General features: G+C 44.8%; 1 protein-coding gene across 2 annotated transcripts in view; it reads right to left on the bottom strand.

The window, feature by feature from the left end:
* Positions 1 to 9,549: 9,549 nt before the first annotated feature.
* nlgn2a (neuroligin 2a) overlaps positions 9,550 to 22,461 on the bottom strand; it is a 483,615-nt gene continuing 470,703 nt past the window's right edge. For both annotated transcript variants that reach the window (XM_067447029.1, XM_067447036.1), the window contains 4 exons: positions 18,335 to 18,600; positions 15,976 to 16,135; positions 15,161 to 15,527; positions 9,550 to 14,189 (listed from right to left, as the gene is read on the bottom strand). In XM_067447029.1, coding sequence (XP_067303130.1) covers positions 13,379 to 14,189; positions 15,161 to 15,527; positions 15,976 to 16,135; positions 18,335 to 18,600 — 1,604 coding nt within the window. In that variant the 3' untranslated portion in view covers positions 9,550 to 13,378. The remainder of the gene's footprint in view (positions 14,190 to 15,160; positions 15,528 to 15,975; positions 16,136 to 18,334; positions 18,601 to 22,461) is intronic.

The following is a 22,461-nucleotide window of genomic DNA, read 5'->3' as shown; positions in this document are numbered from 1 at the left end:
AGATAAGTTCATATATTATCATTAATAATAATTTTAATTAGCATAATTATAGGTTTTTTTTTCCTCTTCGGGCAACAATTCTTAAGCTTAACAAAAGTTTTACCTCAGAATCCGATGCAATGTAACTGACTCGTTTTAGTTTATAATGTTAGGCATGTGAGACGATAGATTAATAGAGTTTGTGATTACACAGAACCATGATCCCCTTACGAAAATTAAACATGGTTGTATGTCATACCTGTCAACTTTTGGGTATCAAAATCCGGGATAGATGGGGGGGGGGGGGGGGGGGGGGGGGGGGGGTTTGACCAAAAAAAACATTTTATTTGTACCTGTGCTCTTCCTACATGTATAACAACTTATCAAGTGGGAAATATACATAAATTGTTATTAGTTTGCACTGCATAAGTTAAGAATTATATATAGATTAATCCTGCTTAAAGGTACTGAAGTTATTTACTCAAGAACAGAGCATATTTAGTGAGCAATTACTTCTGTTCTTTACATTGTCAATATAAGTGAATACTGTCACTTTTAAAGATCTTCCCCTGTCACACATGATGAAGGCGCAGTTACAAAACTTACAAAACGCGTGACTGTCCCCCACCTGCTCCTCCTCAGAAAATTAAATTCGCTGTCCCATTAATCACGGTATTTACACAGGGTTTGGGTTTGTTGGCAGGAGTGCCTTCCGTCTCTATCGTTAGTTACGTCCATCATCCGTCTGTTTTGTTTTTCCCCGCGTTGTCACTCGTCGTCATCTGACCACACACACTATAACCTCGCGACAACGGCCACCTGTAGGCTACTGCAGACGGCAGTTATCGCGAGGCTAGTTACATAGCTCAGATTGGAAATGTTTTTTTGTTCTTTTACTCCGGTATTATTATTTTTTAATAACGCATATTAAAATACGGGAGATTTACGGGAAAATACGAATACGGGAGGACAGCGGGAAAGAAGGGTAAAATACGGGACTTTCCCGGCCAAAACGGGATACTTGACAGGTATGTTGTATGTAGGGATGTCACAAGTACCGGTACTTCGGTACCAAGTACATACTGGAATGTTAAAAATGTTACGATAGTATCTGTATAGCATCGACTCACAAGTAGACTATATTCGGTCCGGCAGCTGCGTTCAGTCGCGTCACGCAGGGCTCCAGACTGTAGCCGAATATATACCAGTGTCTGTGTATATTAAATACTATTTAAATATTAACATTACTCTTCCATGTTTTGCGTCTCTGAATGACGGGGACGCGTGACAGAGACCCAAAAGTCACGGCAACCCGTCAAAATAAAAGTTCGATTTAAACGTGAATAAATTGACTGAATATATTAGGGTTGTAGTTGTCATTGTTGCCAATTTTAACACATTTGTGTATTGTACCATTTGTCAAGCAGTAACATTTTTTGTTTTAACAGTCTAAACATGCATTCTTCATTTGTTCTTTCATGATTGTCTAGTTTTACAGTAGGCTAATGTAGATTTTTTACGAACAACCCAGCAAGAATAACCCAGAATAGCAAATCCATTAATGGTAAAAAATTGACTACATTTTGGGTTCCCTTTCAGTCGGTCACGTTCGACGTATGTCAGAATTAGACCGACGAATGGGGATCACTTCGGGAGCCCCTATCAGCTTCGAGATTTAGAAAACGGGCCAATGAACATTGGCGTACGTACTTTGCATAGCGCACCCCGCCCCGCAGCGCGGGTATAAAGCGGAGGCGCTCACCACGTACCATTGTCATTCACTTCGGAGCCGAACGGCGTTGATGAAGCATCTGACTGCCTGCTATCTAAGCAACGAGAGAAAGAAAGCGTGTCGGGGGAAATCGCTCGTGTTGGCCAGACGGCACAAGACAGCGCGACCGCGATCTCACTGCTGCTGCGAGAGCTGCTGTTTTCACAGCAAACTGAGCAAATTACACACACACATACACCACACAGTTGGTTCGGTAGGTGTGTTCCTTTTTCTGGTGAGAGCAGAAAACAGGCTGCACACAAACCCTGTTGTTTCTGCCGCGATCGATCCCTGGGTGCTTCAACAAATAAAAGAGCAGATTTTCCTCAAAAAGAGCTACACGGGTGACGTGCCGTCCTTTTCAGGATGTCTTTTCACCCGTGCGTTTCTGGATGCGGTCGTTCCCTGTCGCCCGCTGACGGTCACAAGCGCTGTATCACGTGTCTGGGCTTACAGCACGCTGAGGCAGCGTTTGTGGATAGTTCGTGTTCTCAACTGCGGGAACATGACTATCGCAGCGCTGAGGTCGAGACTCGCCTTCCTCCGAGAAGGTGGAGTCCCCCTACCCATAGCTCAATCTAGGCCTATTCCTGCCCAGCAGAATAGGCCTACTTTGATGGATGGCCGGGGTGACCTGAGGATTACGGTTAAGACAAACCCGTCGAGTGAACCTCCACGGGACCCTAATCCCTCATGCGCGCAGCAACCGGTGGTGCTTCTGGGAGACCCCGTCGGCCCCCCACATGAGTGGCCGACAGTGTCTTTTGGGGCACCCACGGACGAGCAGATGTCGATCGCTCCATCGGAGGGGGAGTTTCAGTCCTCGGGGGATGAAGATTCGGCCGTACTGCCTCCCTCTGGGAGAGTGGCAACGACCGAGTCGGACCCGGAGTTGATGGCTATGCTTTCCCGGGCCGCCAAAAAGGTCGGGCTTGAGTGGAATCCTCCACCACGTCCCGAACCTTCTAGGTTGGACGTTTGGTTTCTCGGGGCGGGCCGCGCTGGTTCTCTTCCATCCCGCCCCGGTGCCTTTCTTCCAGGAGGTGCATGAGGAGCTGACTAGGTCGTGGAAAGCACCGTTTAGCGCCCGTGGCCGACCTAGTGGCTCCTCCCCCCTCACTACCCTTGACGGCGGGCAGGCCAGGGGGTATGAGGGTCTTCCGCCGGTGGAGTGGGCGGTCGCGATGCAACTGTGTCTGACGTCCGCCTCCAGCTGGCACGATGTCCACTTTGTTGGTCCAGGAGCAGGATCTCTGGCTCAACCTGGCCGACATGAGGGAGACCGTTAAGTCCCGGTTCCTGGACTCCCCTATTTCGTCGGCTGGGTTGTTCGGTGATGCGGTCGAGAGCTTTGCCCAGCAGTTCTCGGCTGCCCAGAAGCAGACGGAGGCCATCCGGCACATCCTGCCCCGGCGGTCCGCTGGTGCCTCCACCCCGCTGCCGGCGGCAGCACCTCCGCCTGCTCGTCGCCGAGGGTGTCCACCCGCCGCCGCCCCCGCTCCCGCAGCAGCCTCCACCCGGGCGTAGACGTGAAGCCAGCCGCGGGAAGGACTTCCAGCCCGCTCAGGCCGCTGCCAAGCCAGGTAGCAAGCGTCGTCGGAAGAGACCATGAGACGGGCCTCCCAGAGATGAAGGATCCTGCTCGACAGGAAGTGGACGCAGCACCACTTCCCCCCTGGAGGAGGGCCGGGGGGCTCCTTTGTGACTTTAACATCTGTCCTACCCAAAACTTCACAAAAAGAGCAGTTTCCAATATCTCTGGGTGTCAAGAGTGCGCGCTTGGCGGTGTGTGACGCTTCCATGCCTTGCCGCCCTCAGGCGCCTCTCCAATTGCTGCCCCCATGCGGCCTCCCCACTATTCCGCGCCCCCTCAGCGGAAGCAGGTAGGTTTTGCCACGCGCACGCAGACCCCACCACGGGCCACCTCCGCGCCGTTCGGGTCGGGTCCCTGCATGCCGCCACGCTGCCCCGCTGCGGGTACGTCTGTGGTGCCGATGGTCCCGCTGGTGCAGTCGCTGGGGGCCTGGCTAGCGCTCTCCAGCCCGTCCAGCTGGCTCATCCGCACCATCAGACTTGGCTATGCGATTAAATTCACCCGGCGTCCCCCCAAGTTCAGGGGCGTTCACTTCACCTCGGTGTCGAAGGAGGATGCCCCGGTGCTTCAGGCGGAGATCGCAGTCCTACTGGCGAAGGACGCTATCAAGCCGGTCCCTCCAGCCGTTATGAAGACCGGCTTTTACAGCCCGTACTTCATTGTACCCAAGAAAAGAGGCTGGTTACGGCCGATCTTGGATCTGCTTGTCTTGAACCGGTCCCTTCACAGGCTACCGTTCAGAATGTTGATGCAGAAACGCATCCTCAGGTGCGTCTGTCCCCAAGATTGGTTTGCAGCGATCAACCTGAAGGACGCATACTTTTTTATGTCTCGATTCTCCCTCGACACAGACCGTTTCTACGCTTTGTGTTCGACGGACGAGCATATCATTACAAGGTCCTACTCTTCGGGCTCTCCCTGTCGCCCCGTGTCTTCACGAAGATCACGAAGGCGGCCATTGCTCCCATGAGAGAGCATGGTGTTCGCATTCTCAACTACCTCGACGACTGGCTGATTCTAGCTCATTTGCGAGAGCAGTTGTGCGAGCACAGGGACATGGTGCTCGGGCACCTGAGCCAGTTGGGACTTCGGGTCAACTGGGAGAAGAGCAAACTCTGCCCGACGCAGAGGATCTCTTTTCTCGGTATGGAGCTGGATTCGGTCACCCTGACAGCGCGTCTCACCGAGGAGCGCGTCCAGTCGGTGTTGAACTGCTTGAATTCGTTCAAATGCAGGACGGCGGTCCCACTGAAACAGTTTCAGAGGCTCCTGGGGCATATGGCATCCGCAGCGGCTGTGACGCTGCTCGGATTGCTCCATATGAGACCACTTCAACGCTGGCTACATGACCGAGTCCCAAGGTGGGCGTGGCACAGCGGTTCCCTCCTTGTCTTAGTTACACAGAGATGCCGCCAAACCTTCAGCCCGTGGTCGGACCCTGGGTTTCTACGGGCGGGTGTGCCCTTAGAACATGTGTCCAGGCATCCGATTGTCTCCACGGATGCCTCATGCACGGGCTGGGGTGCCACGTACAACGAGCTTGAAGTTTCAGGTCTGTGGACGGGGCCTCAACTGCAATGGCACATCAACTGCCTAGAGTTGTTAGCAGTTCGTCTTGCCCGCTCCGGGGCAAGCACGTTCTGGTCGTACGGACAGCACTGCGGCCGTAGTGTACATCAACAAACAGGGTGGTCTACGCTCCCGTCGCCTGTCACAACTCGCCCGCCACCTCCTGTTATGGAGTCAGAAGTATCTGAGGTCACTTCGTGCCACTCACATTCCGGGCCTGGTCAATCGTGCGGCCGACGAGCTCTTACGACAGCCAGTGCTTCCGGGAGAGTGGAGACTCCATTCCCAGGTTGTCCAGCTGATCTGGGACCGCTTTGGGGCCGCACAGGTAGACCTGTTTGCCGCTCCGGACACGGCCCACTGCCAGTTGTTTTATTCCCTGTCCGAGGGGACCCTGGGCACCGATGCGCTGGCGCACAGCTGGCCCCAGGGCCTACGCAAATATGCGTTTCCCCAATGAGCCTTCTTGCACAGACTCTGTGCAAGGTCAGGGAGGACGAGGAGCAGGTCCTGTTGGTGGCGCCGTACTGGCCCAACAGGACCTGGTTCCGGAACTAGTGCTCCTTGCGACAGCACCTCCTTGGCCCATTCCTCTGAGGAAGGACCTCCTGACTCAGAGACGGGGCACCCTCTGGCACCCGCGTCCAGACCTCTGGAAACTCCATGTCTGGTCCCTGGACGGGACGCAGAGGTTCTAGGTGGCCTGCCACAGGCTGTGGCAGACACCATTGCTCTCGCTAGAGCTCCCTCTACGAGGCACCTCTATGCGTTGAAGTAGAACCTGCTCATCGACTGGTGCTCTTCTCATCGAGAAGACCCCCGAAGATGTTCGGTCGGGGCCGTGCTTTCCTTCCTACAGAATGGGTTGGAGAGAAGGCTGTCTCCCTCCACCCTCAAGGTGTATGTGGCCGCTATTTCTGGCCATCACGAACTGGTAGAAGGTAAATCGTTGGGGAAGCACGACCTGATCGTCAGGTTCCTGAGGGGCGTGAGAAGATTAAATCCGCCTCGCCCCCCCTCTATACCCTCTTGGGACCTTGCTCTGGTGCTTAGGGCACTTCAGAGTCCTCCCTTTGAGCCTTTGCAGTCAGTAGAGTTAAAAATCCTGTCTCTGAAGACAGTACTCCTGACTGCATTGGCCTCTATCAAGAGGGTAGGGGACCTGCAGGCATTTTCGGTCAACGAATCTTGCCTGGAATTCGGGCCGGACTACTCTCAAGTGGTCCTGAGACCCCGGCCCGGATATGTGCCCAAGGTTTCCACCACTCCCTTCCGGGACCAGGTGGTGAACCTGCAAGCGCTGCGTTCAGAGGAGGATGACCCAGCCCTGGCTTTTCTCTGTCCTGTCCGAGCTCTTCGGACGTATGTGGACAGAACGCAAAGCTTTAGGACCTCAGAGCAGCTCTTCGTCTGTTACGGAGGGCAGCAGAAGGGAAAGGCTATCTCAAAGCAGAGGATGGCCCACTGGATAGTGGATGCCAGCGTCTTGGCGTATGAGTCCCAAGACGTGCGCCCTGCCCGCTCGGGATTAGGGCCCACTCCACTAGGGGTGTAGCCTCTTCCTGGGCGCTGGCTCAACACGTTCGCTAGATTTTATAGCTTATGTGTAGAACCGGTATCTTCCCGTGTACTCACTCCTCAGAGTCGGTAGCACCGAAGTGCCCGTTCTAGTGTCGGCTTGCTGCGCCACTCTCTTCCCTCTGGAACGGATATGTGCGCTTATATGCTCCAGTCGAGTTTCCCAGCATGGCGAACCCTGTCGAGTCCTCCGCAACCCGTGGCAGTCAGACGTGGCGGAGCGTCTGATGCCAGGTCTAACACTTGTATGCAGTGTGGAACTATGTAGTGATCCCCACGGTGGTCCCATATGCGTATTCTCCACGGTTCAGCTCCCTACGGCGAGCCCGTGTCTTTCCCTTGGTAGAGCCCTGAAGGGGGGATTTTGAAATCCACTGCCGCTTCAATATACCTGTATATATTTATATCCTAAATAACTTCATAATCAAAACCTTAATTCATATTTATGTTCCTATATTACCTATATTATTATAATGATTCTTTCCAGTTATGATTTTGCTTTGTTTCTTGTTTTCTAAAGTGTGTATTTGGTCTCTGAGGAGTGACTGAGGGTCTGGCCTAGAGATGTGTGATGTGTCACTAAACACTGGCAACAAGGTCGTGTGTTTAGATTTTCGAGGTATCGCACACCCCTAACATGTCAGGAGTGCAGTAACAGCGTTTGCTCACTTAGCCCGGCTTCCAGATATAAAATATGGATTTGTCTTTCATTTAATATATTATTTTTTATTCCTTTTATATTTCCTTTTACTGAAACACTAAAAAGTCAAGATGAATATTGCCTGTACTATTGTGTGTCCCTCTCGTTGAAAGAAAGCACATGTTATCAGTATGTTTTGGTAAGAACTAGTTAGAACTGGAGCTTAATCAGCTCCAACCTTGGAGAGACTGTGTATCTGTGTATGTGCGCAATATTCTATGCTACAGATCAGAATGGTGTACAATGGGCACCCTAAGAGATGGGTGGACTTGTTGTTCTGGGCAAGCTGGCGCCTGCTCCAGATCTGGAAGGTCACTACGGGCCTGATTCTGGGGTGAAAGCGTCAACAAGTGACACGTCAGTGGAAACGTGCATCAGATTAACTGACTCGAGTGGAAATTTACCATGACTGTGCATTGTCTCTGAGCCAATCAGAACCATCCACATCGCAGTAATGACGTGGATAAGACCTTGAAAACAGTATAACTGATGGGACAATTGTATGTACGATAGGGCGAGGAAACGAGACGGTGAGAGAGGGAGCGCGGCCTACGAACTCCTTGTGAGACTTGAAGCTGGCTTCTGCTTTTGAAACTGCAAACTATTCTAAGTAAATTTTTCTTTTAATTAATTGCAATCCTGACTCTGTCTTCATTTCTTCACTACTGGTCCTGGGTCATAAGCTGTTAACCCCTAACAGCCCGCTCTGCCGTCTCAGTTCGGTGTCTGCCCCCCGCCCATCTGGACCGGGGCCACCCCTGGGACTCCCGCATGTAGTACTGCCCGCGGCCAGTCCATACGTGTTTTCCACACATTATCTCCTTCAGGGGAGTGTGGCTTCCGCAGCGATCCCCAGGGGCATGCTTTCCCAGCGCTATCCAATAGTCCACTGTTTGGGTCTTGTGGGATAGCAGTAAGGCTCTCCCTGCAGGAAATTCCCCGCCCGTTGAGACGGGGTCTAAGGGACTCCGGCAGGGCGCTGGAAGTGGTAGTAACTGTGGCATTTTCCATAGGGATCCCCATTCGTCGGTCTAGTTCTGACGTACGTCGAACGTGACCGACTGAAAGGGAACGTCTCGGTTACGTATGGTAACCCTCGTTCCCTGAAGGAGGGAACGGAGACGTACGTCCCGTTGCCACAGTTGCTGTACCATCACTGCAGCTCGAGCCGTGGTTCGGCTCCTAAGTGAAAAACAATGGTACGTGGTGAGCGCCTCTGCTTTATACCCGCGCTGCGGGGCGGGGTGCGCTATTCAAAGCAATGAGTCACTGAATCATTAATTCAAACAATTTTTTCTTCTTATAATGTTTTTAGGTGTGGACGCTATCTTATAATTAAGCAAGCTAAATATTTTATGTCAATTTATTTTAATAAGCTTTAAAGGTGCAATGTGCAGTATTTCTACACTATCTATTGACAGAAATGAGCCGTTTCTATCTCCATACAGCGCGGGTCCCCTTACAGTGAAATCGCAATTTTGCGCCGTCATATTTCTACAATAGCCCTAAACAGACAAACTTCTCAACAGAGCGCTCTCTACTCTCTCAGACAATGACATTTTTATCCTGTGTCAGCCACCGTCGCTTCTCTGTGTGTTTCAAAAGGTAGGGGTGAGCGTTAGGTGATTTAAATTCACAACCTCACTGCTAGATGCCGCTAAAATTTACACACTGCATCTTTAAAGGGATAGTTCTCCCAAAAATGAAAATAACCCCATGATTCACTCTCTCTCAAGTCATCCTAGGTGTATAGGACATTCTTCTTTCGGACAAATATAATCGGAGTTATATTAAAAAAGTCCTGGTTCTTTCAAACTTATCAATGACAGTGACTTGTTGGGTCATTTTTGAAGTCCATACAAGTGCATCTATCCATCATATAACTGCACCACACGGCTTCGGGGGGTTAATAAACGCCTTCTGAATCAAAGTGGTGCGTTATTTTGTTTAGTGGCCTTGTGTTAAGGTTTTTTAAATCACTGAAATAAACATTAAACAATTTTGTTCAGAAGGTCTATTCCAAGCCAAAAATGATTCAGAATTATGCCTGATTCTATAATCACATGCCTCTCAATTAACAGTTTGACTAAACAGAGTTGTATATGTCTATATGAAATTCTTTGATTATTCAACATATTAAATATAAATTAATATATATAAATTGCTTCTCATTTGCACTTGCGACGAACGAACATCAGTGACGGGTGGCGAATAGCTGAACAACATGTTCATCTACTGGTAGTGTGTTGACCATTCTGTTGTCCATCAAATCAATTTAATGCAGTTAATTGATGCACTACCTCCAATTAAATCCTTTAGATGATTAGTAATTTGATTAAAAGGAAACAGAGTCTGATATCTGGCTATGAATTTCTTTAATGTTCCCCAGATCAGAGTCACAGCATACAGTGTGTAATAACTTCTAAATAAAGAGAAATATCATCACCTTATTCATATATTTTAACCCCTTTTTTTAAGAACCATTATTAACATGTTTATTCTTCATCACGTGTGGCGTTCTGATTCTGAACATATAGTAAAACAGGGCAACAGGTGTAAATTTGCTTTAGGACCCAGTAAAATGTTTATTTTGTTAGAGAAATAACATGTGCTTAATTTATTCGGTAATCTTTAAACCATCAGGCTTGACATATGGAGACCCTCTTATGCCATCTTTAATTTGGCATCACGCTTATTTCATGAACAATAGTATATACGAAACATTTGACCACAAAATAATACTCTTCTTCTACTTTAGATATTTAATGAAGTCTTGGTTTCATTTTGGTAAGAATTTAATGCTACAAGTTCATGGCAGATGAAATACTTCTCATAACCACCATGTTTTCCAGTGCTTAAATAAACTAGAAGTCCCAGTCCATAGCTCCACATTAAAGATTTCTGAAAACAGGCAGGCTTCGTATCTGAAACGAACAGTTGTGCAGAAATATGAGTGACATTGATTTGCTACATGACACAATCTGCTCAAATACAAGAGCAATAAATCACCTCTATCCACAAATCCCAAAACTAAATGAAGCAACAGAAAGTGAATTTAACCTCTGACGGATTCATTAATTTTGCTGGTGGCTGAATTACAACTTGCACCTGTTGTCCTGGTCACAAACTATTTTATATTTCATTCAACCAGAAAAAAAACCCAAAACAAAGAAAAAAAGAAAAAAAACATTAAACAAGTAACTGAATATTTACAAATATTTTCAGTCGATTTGTTCTCACACTTAAAAATGTACAGTTAAACTCTAAGTATCCTCCTCTCACTGTACGCCTACTGAAGACCCAATGAATGGCTCATAATGGATGTAGAGTCTTTATTCTGGATGTACCACAACATCACACTCTAGTGGTTGAGCGTACAAAACCAAACGAGAAAAATAACAAAAGAGTCTCGACTCATCCCTTAAAACAGAATTGATTATTAGAATTGAGGTTGTTTTGTACGCAGCTCTAGTCAACTCCTCGTAGTTTGTTTAAAATGGAGTTTAGATATACCTAAAACCACACAAAAGTCCACAGATGGTACATTATCCACAGGTCCAATCTAGACTCTCAGTAACCGAAGCTTGTTACGGTCTCCCTTGTTTAGTGTCCAGTTGTTGCTGGCGTCTGTTGGGCTGTGAGTCCACAACACAGAATACAGTCCTGTTTTTATGACATACTAAACCTCCAGTATGCTCACTCGGCTAGTTTGTGTTTTAGTACGGCATACTGGCGTTAGTTCTTGCTCCGTGATGATGGTCCTCTCAGACTCGATAGCCAACAGTGACTTCCTGACACAAGCCGTCATCCTCCCGTGATGCAGACAGCAGTGGCAGAAAACTAAGACTAACAAGGCATGAACAGAAGAGAAGTGATCGTGTTAATCCACAGTTACTGTCCAGTGATTCTGAGCCACTCGTCTTAACCTGACCACGAGACAATCATGTCAAATTTGTTTGTATAGATCTGGTTCGCGGCAACCTCTATTTGCTGTGCTTGTCATAACCAAAAAAGGTCAAGTGTGCACTGCAGCGCAGACGGATGTGTGATATGTAGAGATGTGGATATTTATGAGAGGCTCCCAGCCTTTTTCTACAGCACAACATACAACTATTTTGTATGTAAAATGGCCCAAAGGTAGGTTTTCATGAAGGAATGAAGTCTGGGATTTTTGTGTCATGCCTATTAAAGCTTTCTCTCTCTTTGTGCCTCTTTGGCCCAGTTTACACCTGCTATCAAGAAGCGTTTTGGTCGATCGGATCACAATTGAACGACGCTAAATACAGGTGTAAATTGGGTCTGAAACGTTTTGAGCTTGTCCACTTTTGGCCACTTCTAGAGGTAGTTGAAAACACATTCGACCGGATTGTGGTCATGTGGTTGAATGTGTTCAAACAGCCACAAAAGACGTCTACTCTCCACTACTGACCTAATGCGGAAACATTAAGGGAAGAGCGCTAGCCAGACGGGATTCAAACTTTGTTTGCTGAAGACCCAAGTTTGGTTTGAAGATGAAAAACGTCCCAAGCACAATGTTCTCTCACCATTCCTGATTTCTAACACACACTCACAGCGTTCGGCTGGCTTTGAGTCCATCAGAATGTTTTTCTATCGTCTCCGGTCGTGTTCAGATTGAGCTTATGTTGTCCATTAGATCGAAAGATCTGAAAAAGCCGTACATTTACCCGCCCATAGACCCTTCCCGCTGGAAGAAATCAAGACAGAAGTGGTTGAAAGTGGACAAAGAGACGGATTAAAACACCAGGTGTAAAACGGGAAAGTGCCTCCCTCGTACACTTGTGATCCGATCCACCGGAACGCATCTTAACACCGGCTGTAAACAGGCCCTCTGTCACATATACTCTTTACCTCACACATTCACATTACACAAATGTACAGGGCACCTGGCAAGAGACATATTGGCTAGAAACCGAAAGAGCAAAGACAGAGATAGAACAAGAGACACAGAGACAGAGAGAGAGAGAGATGGGCTGAGGTCGTCTTTTGTATTTGTCTCTGTGAAAAATAAAGCCAATAAAAGCTGAACATGGGTCACAGGCCCATGAAAGAGATGCAAAGCTACATATGCATTCGTCATTCGCGGTATTTATGCAACTGTCCGGACCATCACAGATGGCTCTGGTAGAGCACTACATGGTTGATGGTTAAATAATAGCACCAACAACTACATATGAATAATAATGATAATAAAAAAAGTAAAACATTTGAAGAATATTGCCAATAGATCTGTTTCTGGATGTGATGTCCTAAAGAGCGGTCAGAGGACGGAGGACGTTACAGTTGGAGTAATGCGGATGAAAACACCACTGGGGAGAAGGTTTTTGAGCAACCGTTTTTTTAAGCAAGCAAACTTTAAAAAAAATGCAAATAAGCAAAATACTGTGAGAGTTTACAGGAAGTGTCCTTCTTGGTGCTTTAAAATATTTCATGCATAGATCCCCCAGAGCAATCCATGTAAATATATATTTATATCATTCTTTTATATATTTGTCTTTATATTTATACATACAAAAATCTTCCTAAGAAACAACACATTGGCAAATCAAATACATGTGATAAAATGACACAAACAGGGCAGAGCGAGAGAAAAAGAGAGGAGGTTGGCACTTTTGTTTCCGCCTTCTGTCAGACGCTGTCATTTTCTCTCATTCCCCGTGTCTCTTGTTACGAGATGTGATTTAATACTTGACACAACATATCCAGCTTCTGTCTTGTATCGAATGCCCCTGCGATTCGCGTAGAACGTAATCCAAGGACACAGATCACATTCGGACAGAGCGTTTCGCTGGTAGTGGAATAACAACGAAGGATGAGGATGGATGAAATCTGCACTTTAGTGGGAAATGTCTTCATTTCCTCTCGTAACATCAGATCAGCTTAAGTCAATCCTCGACGCCTCCCTAAATCGCCTCTCTTCTTTAAGGACATTGTGGAAAAACAAACAGCAAGTTGAATCGAGTACGAGGCCGATCGCTCCCGGCCGAATCATTCCCGGTTGCTCACCGTAGAGTCTATAAACAAAGCTCCTCTAGTCTTCTACCAAACCGTTGATTTTGTCCGCTTGTCAGCGCATTCGAGAGCATCTTAAGTTCAGGAGCTTGAAAAGGTGGACAGAGAGAGAAAACTGGATATGTATGAGAGCTAGTCCTCTCGTTGGGTGGCGCTACTATACACGGGTGGTGGAGTGAGGGTGGGGTAAGGTGTTGTTGTGCCCCGTGGTTGTGGGGAAGGTGTTGAAGGCATGGAGGGGTTGCATGCCGGTGATGCTGCTGGGAATCATGGTGATAGTATTCATGAGAGGAACGTCGTCGGGCGCCCGCCTCAGCGCCAACGTGTAGTCGGGTGGGCATGCGGGACGCAAAATATCATGCGGTCGCAATGGCTCCATGTCGTGGTGGGGGTCGTGCTCCGAGTGCTTCATTTGAAGGGACATGATCTCTTCCTCCTGGCTGTGGGCCAAGTCATTGGCGGGGACGCCTCGCTGCGGGGACAACCGGTGCCGTCGCATCTCGTGCCGCTTGTCCCGTTTGTAGTAAAGCGCGGCGAAGGCGAGGATGTTGAGGAAGAGGAGCGATGCGCCAACGGCTACAGTCACGCTCAGCTCCGTAGAGTAGTCCCGGGTGTCGCTTGGGAAGGGAGTAAAACGAGGAGGCTCGGAGCTATCTGGGTCCGGTTCGGCAGGGAAGGTTGGGGTGGGATGGCGTATTTTAGGGGGGCGTGGGGTACGGGCGGTACCCGGAGGCAGTCGGGTCGTGGCGGTGCTTACGACATCCTCAGGAAGGTTGTGGAGATGAGGAACCAGCTCCAGCCAGAAGGCGACCTTATTGGCTCGATAGTTGTCCCGGATGCGAGGCTTCAGGCCAATGTGGAGATACTGCTTGTCTTTAGAGTTGAACTTGGTCCAGATCACTTCCTCAAAGCGGTTCGGCTTGGTGTGGATGAACTTGGTGTCCTGAGGAACAGGCAAGTTTGGATCCCTAGAGACAACAGATATCTTTTGTCAATAGGCTATTTTAGTGAATTTAAACGAATTTTACATGCTTTTGAAATTTTTGATTGAAACACAATAGAAAAATGAATCCACAATATGATCACAGCTGAATTTTCAGCATGGTTACTCCAGCCTTTAGTGTCACATGATCCAAAAACAGATATGAGCCACGTTTTATTGATCATCAGATCATTTCAAAAGCAAGCACGGCCATTGCACTTTTAAGATCATTCAGTTTCTTTACTTTTAATGAAGATGATTATATGTTGAGCACCTACAACTTAACTTTCGGCTTAATTTAGTTTGTGGCTTAATGAAGAGATACTCATCTGTGGCAATGTGTGCTGCGGTAGTGCTGTCATATCTGGCTATAACGTCATATAGCCTATAACACGCTCTCATATGTTTATTTTTTTGGCCCCACTTTATATTAGGTGACCTTAAGTACTATGTACTTACATCAAAAAATAAGTTAAATGTACTTACTGTGTTCAAATTGTATTGCAAAGCACTTTTCCTGATATTGAGGTGGGAAAGGGTAGAGGTAGGGTCAGGTGTGGTGGTGTGGGTCAGTTTAAGGTGTAAGTTAGGTGGGTCAGTTTGGGTCAGTTAGGTGTAAGGGAAGTGTCAAAAGTGTAATTACAAATGGAACTACAGAAATGAATCACAGACATAATTACATGCAGGAATTTTTAAGTGCATAGACCTGCATTATGTGAGACACAGACAAGAACGGTTTGACCTAAAATGATCAAAATTGAAACTACTGGGGAAACAAATACTCCTACATCTCGGATGCCCATGAGGTAAGCTAAAACATATCAAAATTTAATTTCAAAGTGAACTATCCCTTTAGGAAACTCAAGAAAATGTTCAGTATTTTGAAAGAACGCCTATGAAGACTCCCTATGCAGTAAAGTTTATCCAAATTCATTGACAGTGTACAGAGCTACCCACCCGGTCTTGGCAAAGTTGGTCCAGTAGGTCATGACCACAGCGCTAAGCATAACATCGTTTTTGGAAAAGTTGCAAGGGAAGAGGTCAGTCGCTCCGATCATGGGCACACCAAACACATACGGGATCTCGTCCCCGTGAGCCGCGTCTGCCCATTCGGGTCGAGTCTCCGTCTGGCAGTGGTGGTAAAATGTGTAGAAGTAGACGGGAGACTGATACTCCGCATGGAGTTTGGCAGTAGCGATGGCTGGCGCCACCCACTGGTGATCAGTGAATAATGCCAGAAGAGTCTTGCGCCGCATTTCCCCATTGTCTCGGTCCGCCCAGTCTGTGTACATGAACTTAATGGTCTCCCTCAGGATGTCTTTACCTACAAAAAGACAGAGAGTAATTACACTGAAGAAAAAGCAGAGGAGGATAGACAAGAATAAAGTAGAAGCATTTAGCAAAATCAAATAGGTTGAGTGTGTGTATGCATGTGCTTGTCTAATAAACATAAAAATGTCCATGAATACACTTCTAATTTTTTTAATATATGTTGCATTGGACATCAATATCAGGCATAAAATCTTCCATTTGACAAATCACATACAAAAACATTCAAAGCTCAATCATGGTTGCCATTGCTTGTCTTTTATCGCCCTCTGGTGGAGCAGGTTAACAACAGCACCAAATCAGGAGTAAGCAGTAACGGCACTGTTATTGTGCTCAGTATTGCCCCCTCATTATAGGCTTTAATTACGTTTTTAATTGGAACATTTATTTTTTAATATTTAATACAGTCACATAGTGATATGCACCCTCAGAAAAGAGCCTACCTTTAGGGTATCCATAGAGGTTATCCACAAAGTTGGAGATGGTGTAGTCAAACGCTGCAGCTGAAATCCCCTCTTCACTCTCAGTGCCTCCATCATCCACAAACTTCAGCCCCTCCCCTTGATTTACACCAATCAGAAGGTCGTAGTTCAAGAACTCCCCCTAGTGGAGAAAAAAAAATCATATTCATATCATAAGTGAGCAGTGTTGCCAATTTGGGGATTTTGTCATTGTTGCTGCGAATTCTCTTAACGTTTTGCTATTTTTATATATATATGTGTATTTTTTTTATTTTGGGCAATTAAACTTTGGCGCTTAATCCTGTCATGAGCCTTGGGCATTGAGCACACAGAAAGAGCCGTATGTACGGAGAGACTCTAAATATGGATCTGAATGGGGGACAAGTTATCATCATAAGGTCTGTCCAACAACTAATGCTGAATATAGTGAATTGCGGACTGTCTGACCTGCAAGTCTGTGCTGCTGAAGGGCAAAAGACCCAGAGTAACACTGACCAATTACACTTTTGTCCTCTGATCATCTGTTAATATAATGTTTATCAGAGCTTGGCAGATTGCTCATTATTATATTGTAAGACAATATTAGACAGATCACATGCACACATAAACAATCCTAGTCTGTCCTGCATAATGTGTGACGTTTAAAAAAAAAAAGAGTTTGTTTACTGACAACTTAATGCACACCTCTGAAGGAGTTCTTTAGAAATAATCAATTAAATAATATAATATAAAATGTGTATAGGGTTTAAATACCTGATCTATTGCTGAGCCATCTAGAATGGGTGTTCCTTACAAGAGGATAAAAAAAACACTCACATGCAGACCTGTTTACTTTATTTTCATATTTGGGGACTTTTTGTGGCCTAACAGAGACTTTTGAGGGTGGCCCTACACTGTAAAAAATATTGTTAGTTTTACTTAAAAAAGTAAGTAACCTGGTTGCCTTAAAATTGTGCGTTTATTGAAATTGAAAATTTAAGTTGATACAATGAAGGAAATTGGTTTAATAAAAAGAAACTCAAAGGGCCCTATTTTAACGATCTGAAACGCAAGTGTCAAAGCGCGAAGAGTAAGTAACTTTGTGGGCGGGTCTCGGCGCTGTTGCTATTTTCCCGGCGGGATAAATGGCTCTTGCGCCTGGCGCAAATCTAAAATAGGTTGGTCTGAAGTGTCTTCATTATTCATAGATGTGGTTTGGGCGTAACGTGAATAAACCAATCAGAGCGTCATCCAACATTCCCTTTAAAAGCAGCTGCGCAAGTTCCCTTATGGATCGCTATTATTATGGCGTATTTACCAGGCGCACGCCAGGAGCGGTTCACAGCCGAGGAGACTGATGTTCTTCTAAGAGCAGTGAAAGACAGAGAAGTTGTGTCGTATGGGGATGGAGAAACCCACCCAAAATAGCGTCGGTTAAACAGTTTTTTCAGTTTTTCAGTCGATTTTTTTTCCGGGTTCTTGACGGACAAACCAATTTGTCAGATGTCCTTATATACATATATATCTTGCCACTATTGGGCAAACAGGTCTGATCCTTAATTACTACAATTAGCCTGAATAATTTGTAAGCTAGATTTATGCCTATTTTTTCACATCTTCGTGGCACACCACAATGATTTCCGTCATCTCATGTGTTAAAATTTTTTTAGTGTAACAATTTATGATTTGCAAAAATAACTGTTGCATCTGTGTAGATTACATGAGCAAAGTGTATGCGCGTTGTGCACGCTATACATTATGGTCAAGCATGCGCCCTTAAAATAGCATAATGAACAACGCGCAACGCGCCACTGACTTTAGACTAGGTTTTTTCTGGTCAGTGGCGCAACTGTTTAATGGAACAGCAAAATAGCACCAGGGATTGTTTGCGCCGGAACACGCCTCCTTTTTTGCGCTGAAACCGCCCAGGGAGCGCAAGTTCATTCACTAGTTTAGCGACGTGCTTCTGTGGAGGGAAATGCGCGCTTTGCACGGGTGCAAAATAGGAATGACACATGCGTCGGCGTACAAAGGCAATTGCGCTGAGTGCAAGATAGGGCCCAAAATATTATTGTATCTGAACCACAATAAAAAATGTGATAAATTATTTTTTCCATCAAATTGGCATGTTTTACTGCATCTTCCCAAATAAAACTCACACAATTACCCAATATGCTTAAAACATCTTTTAATAATATTCAAATAAAGGTTTTGGATTCACCCACACACACAAAAAAAAGCTTGAAGCCTCACTAAGATTTGGTTTAAAAGGTAGTTTGGGTGGTTGACTGAACAACCGAATCCTTCGCTTGGAGAGTGGCGATTCCACCGGGGGAAATGTGCAAGCTAAATTCAAAATCACCTGCTGCATCAGGATCTCAGGGTCGTCTGGCACGACGTCTCCGTCCATCACAGGTCCAAACGCAATATGGTAGCGGGCCGGCTGGATGTCCTGGTCCACCAGCTCTCGGAAATTTTTCCTGCGGAGACAGTCCACCAGGTCTGCGGTCTCCCCATATGTGCATCCCACTTTCCGGGCCAGAATCTTGGTGTACTTCAAGGGCTGGTAGCTGATGGACCAGCTGGAGATGGCTGAACCGCTCTGAGCTATGGCTCTCTGGAACAGGCCTGGGTCGGGAGGGAGCAATAGCAAGCTGTTAACTACATACAAGACGACCTGTAAACATAATAGACCTGGGCTGCGCAGGATAAACATGTCCATTCGTTTTGTTACCGTCAAAATGTTCGTTTAAAATGTACAGTGGTGGTCAGAATTATTGGCACCCCTGGTAAATATTATCAAAGATGGCTGTAAAAATAAATCTGCATCCTTTTGAGCTATTATTCAAAAAATGCATAACAATCGAACCTTTCATTGAAGTAAAATAATGGAAAGTTGAGGGAAAATCGCATTATGAAATAAATGCTTTTCTCCAAAACACTTTGGCCACAATTATTGGCACCCCTAGACGCTTCATGAGTAAAATATCTCTGAAGTATATTTACATTAATATTTAAACTTTTTAGGACACCAGGGTGACAAGGAACATGACATTGTCCAGCTATGACGTCTTGTTTCACAGGAGTATAAATATGAGGAAGCACAAAGGCCAAAGTCCCTTAATCATTCATCACAGAATTCAGTTCTGATGTGCAGCAAAAGATTGTTGAGCTTCACAAAATAGAAAGAGGCTGAAGGAAAATAGCTAAAGCATTGACAATTCCCATTTCCACCATCAGGGCAATAATTAAGCAAATCCAATCAACTGAAGATGAGACGAATCTGCCTGGAAGAGGACGTGTGTGTATATCGTCCTAATGCACGGCGAGGAGGAACGTTTGAGTGGACAAAGACTCTTCAGGGATCACAGATGGAGAATCGCAGAGATTAGTTGAGTCTTGGGGTCAGAAAGCCAAAAAAAGAAATAATAATCAAACAACCCCTACATCACCACATGTTGTTTGGGAGCGCTTCAAGAAAACTGCAGCAGCCATACATGTTAATGGTCATGAAACACAAATATAATGACATTTTAGATACCAGTGAAGATTCACAATTCCCTATACCAATTTCAAGACCACCACTTAAACTACTAGCTTATAAGTTATACCTAATATCAATTTAAAATAACATTAAAGAGAAGTCAAACAATAAGGAATAAATTAAGAACAAATAATCAAATTGCAAGCAAAAGCACAAATAAATAAGATACAAATGAAATGAACAGTGCTTTTCAGGTAGGTCTGACAGTAGTTTTCTTTACAGGACCTTTTCAGTCTGCTAAATATAATGAACTCATCTGAATAAAAAAATTCTATTAAATATTATATTTATTTCCTTAAGTATAAGTGCCTAGTTTAGTGACTCGCCACTGCCTATTTTTACCCACATTTGGCGCTTGTCGAGTGTTCATTTTAGGCCCCGAGTACAGATATCTCATGTAGTGGTCTTACAATTAATATGGGGTCAAAAAGCGACATGCTTATTAATTATAATTAGCAAACTGTTGTGTAACTCTTTCCCGCCAGCATTTTTAAGAAGTTTCAAGATAGCACCAGCATTTTTGATAATTTTCACAAAACTTTCATGGCCTCCAGAAAATTAAATTGTATGAATATCTGAACATGCAATACATCAAAAGAAAGAGCAGAGCCTCTGCTTTTAAACAAAAACATGGCTTTATTCTAGCTTCATGCATTCTTTTTTTAATTAATTTTTTATTTGATCAACACTTGAATGTGGGTAAGTTTAATAAAAAAGCAGCATTTTGAACAACAAAGCTGAGAAAGTCAAGTTTTTGTTAAAGCCTGGATATGATTCAGAGCGATGATGAGAAAAAGTTATGGAAATCAAGTCGATTCATCAAACCTTTCTCGAATAATGTGTGAACCAATTTGACGAAGAGCATGCCAAAATGAACGTGAGGCTGCATCTCTGCAACACTTTAGCATATTCTGACCAAACCTGGTGTGTGTTATGACAACCGTGACCCGAGGCTACATACAGAGTTTTGGCACAGTGCCACCTAGTGGTCAGCAGATATGAAAAAATGAAATTTTTTTCTGAACTATTTGGCCAAAAAACTGGTCTCTTTAGCTACTCTTTAAATGCTGTATTTTATGAATGCATTAGGAAATCATTATGAAACGCGATATGGGTTATCGGCATGATGCCCTGAAGAAGCCGTTTCGAGCTAGCGCCACCTAGTGGTAATGCTTATAACTTTGGATTTTGTTGAATTATTTTCACGGGAGTAATTTCCTTAGATACCTTAGATTCCTTTTGCCTTATGGTTTGTGCACTGTTGTGATTTAGGGTTTAAACAACTTTCGCAAATATCTTTGGAACCGTTACTCCGATCGAGACGGAACAGCAATAGGAAAATCAAAATCTTAGCGGGTTGATTTAGAGCTAATGGCCAAATGTCAACATTTTGATAGCAGGTGGCAAAAAACTGCAATTAAAGTTGGGTATGGGTCATAAATGTAAATGTCTATAGCTCCTAAACAAAATGAGATATTTTCACCAAATTTGACATGCTTATGTACTCTGAGGACACACAAAAATATGTGTTTATCGCTTCTTCTTCTCCTCCGCTGTTTTGATCCGGATATTCTGTACTCTTCCAGATGTGTAACAGTGCCCTCTACCGTATAACAGTGAAAACATGGATTGCTGGAAAATTACATCAGTGGAGTTAAATTAGTTTAACATGAGTTAATATGTCACACTGTGTTTCATGTCAACCCATTTAGCAGTGATATGATGGTGTACTGTAGTACTGTGGTGATGTTGTATTTTCAGTGTTTCCGGCGTGTTATTGGGATGGAAATATGTTGATGTCAATTCCAATAAAGCTCAGCACAGTGTCAGCTGGAGTTACATCAAAGAAAAAACAGAGGGGAAAATGAATATGAAGACTTGGTTTGGCTAAAAGGACTTTTTCTGTTATCATTGAGCTAAAGTTGTACAAATTCCATCTCGCACTGAAATAATAACAGTAAATCTATTATTCTCTTGTTGCCTTTTCTCTTACAACTTAACAAACAAAGCCGTTTTCTTGCTCTCAAGAGAAGAGTAGAAACATATTACCGAAGGGCTCTTCTTCTCCTTGTTCCGCCCTCCTTCCTCTCTTTCTGTCTTTTTAATTATTGAAAAGCATGTTACCTTTCCTAGAGAAATCAATACGGAGCTACTGTAGCTTTGTCTCTGCTAACACGCCTGTGCTTTTCTCTTCACCCGGCGTGTTCAAACAGCCACACAAACACGTTTAGTTAAGTGCTGCTCAAAAAGTCTCTTTGTTAATTTCTTTCTTTGCTCCACTTCAGTGAACTTTATCTGAACTGCAAAAAAATAAATAAAGCTTTTGCTTTTCTTTTTAGTAGCTATTTTTGTCTTGTTTCTAGTCCAAATAAGAAGTTCTTAAACCAAAATGCATTTACTAGACACGTAAAATGACACACAATATTTTTTTTTTTATTGTTTTCTGGGGGGAAAATATCAAATTAAGGGAGTTTTTGCTTAAAACAAGCTAAATTATCTGCCAGTGGGGTAAGAAAAATAATCTTGCTACTCTTTGAAATCTTGTTTCGTGTCTCAAACAGAAACAAATTGTTCTTACCCCACTGGCAGATCACTTTGCTTGTTTTTAAGCAAAAACTCACTTCATTTGATATTCCCCCCAGAAAACAAACCTCATGTCATTTTACTTATCTGGTAAAAGCATCTTGATTTAAGATTTTTTAGATATTTGGACTGGAAAGAAGACAAAATACTAAGTAAGAAAAGCAAGTGTTCATCTTAACATATTCCCGCAAACCTCTTTCTCTTCCTATTTCTGTTGACTTGGATTCTTTACATGGAAATGACTTAAGATGGCGGACTGGTCTCTCCAGGGATAACAACTGTCATGACTTACCTGCTGTGACTGACAGTTGGGGGCTGTAGGACTGATGTGAGGATGACAGTGATGATGAAGATGGTGCGGG

Source organism: Pseudorasbora parva, chromosome 1 (genome assembly GCF_024679245.1).
Source record: "Pseudorasbora parva isolate DD20220531a chromosome 1, ASM2467924v1, whole genome shotgun sequence".
NCBI classification, from domain to species: Eukaryota; Metazoa; Chordata; class Actinopteri; order Cypriniformes; family Gobionidae; genus Pseudorasbora; species Pseudorasbora parva.
This window is presented reverse-complemented; position numbering and strand designations above follow the sequence as displayed.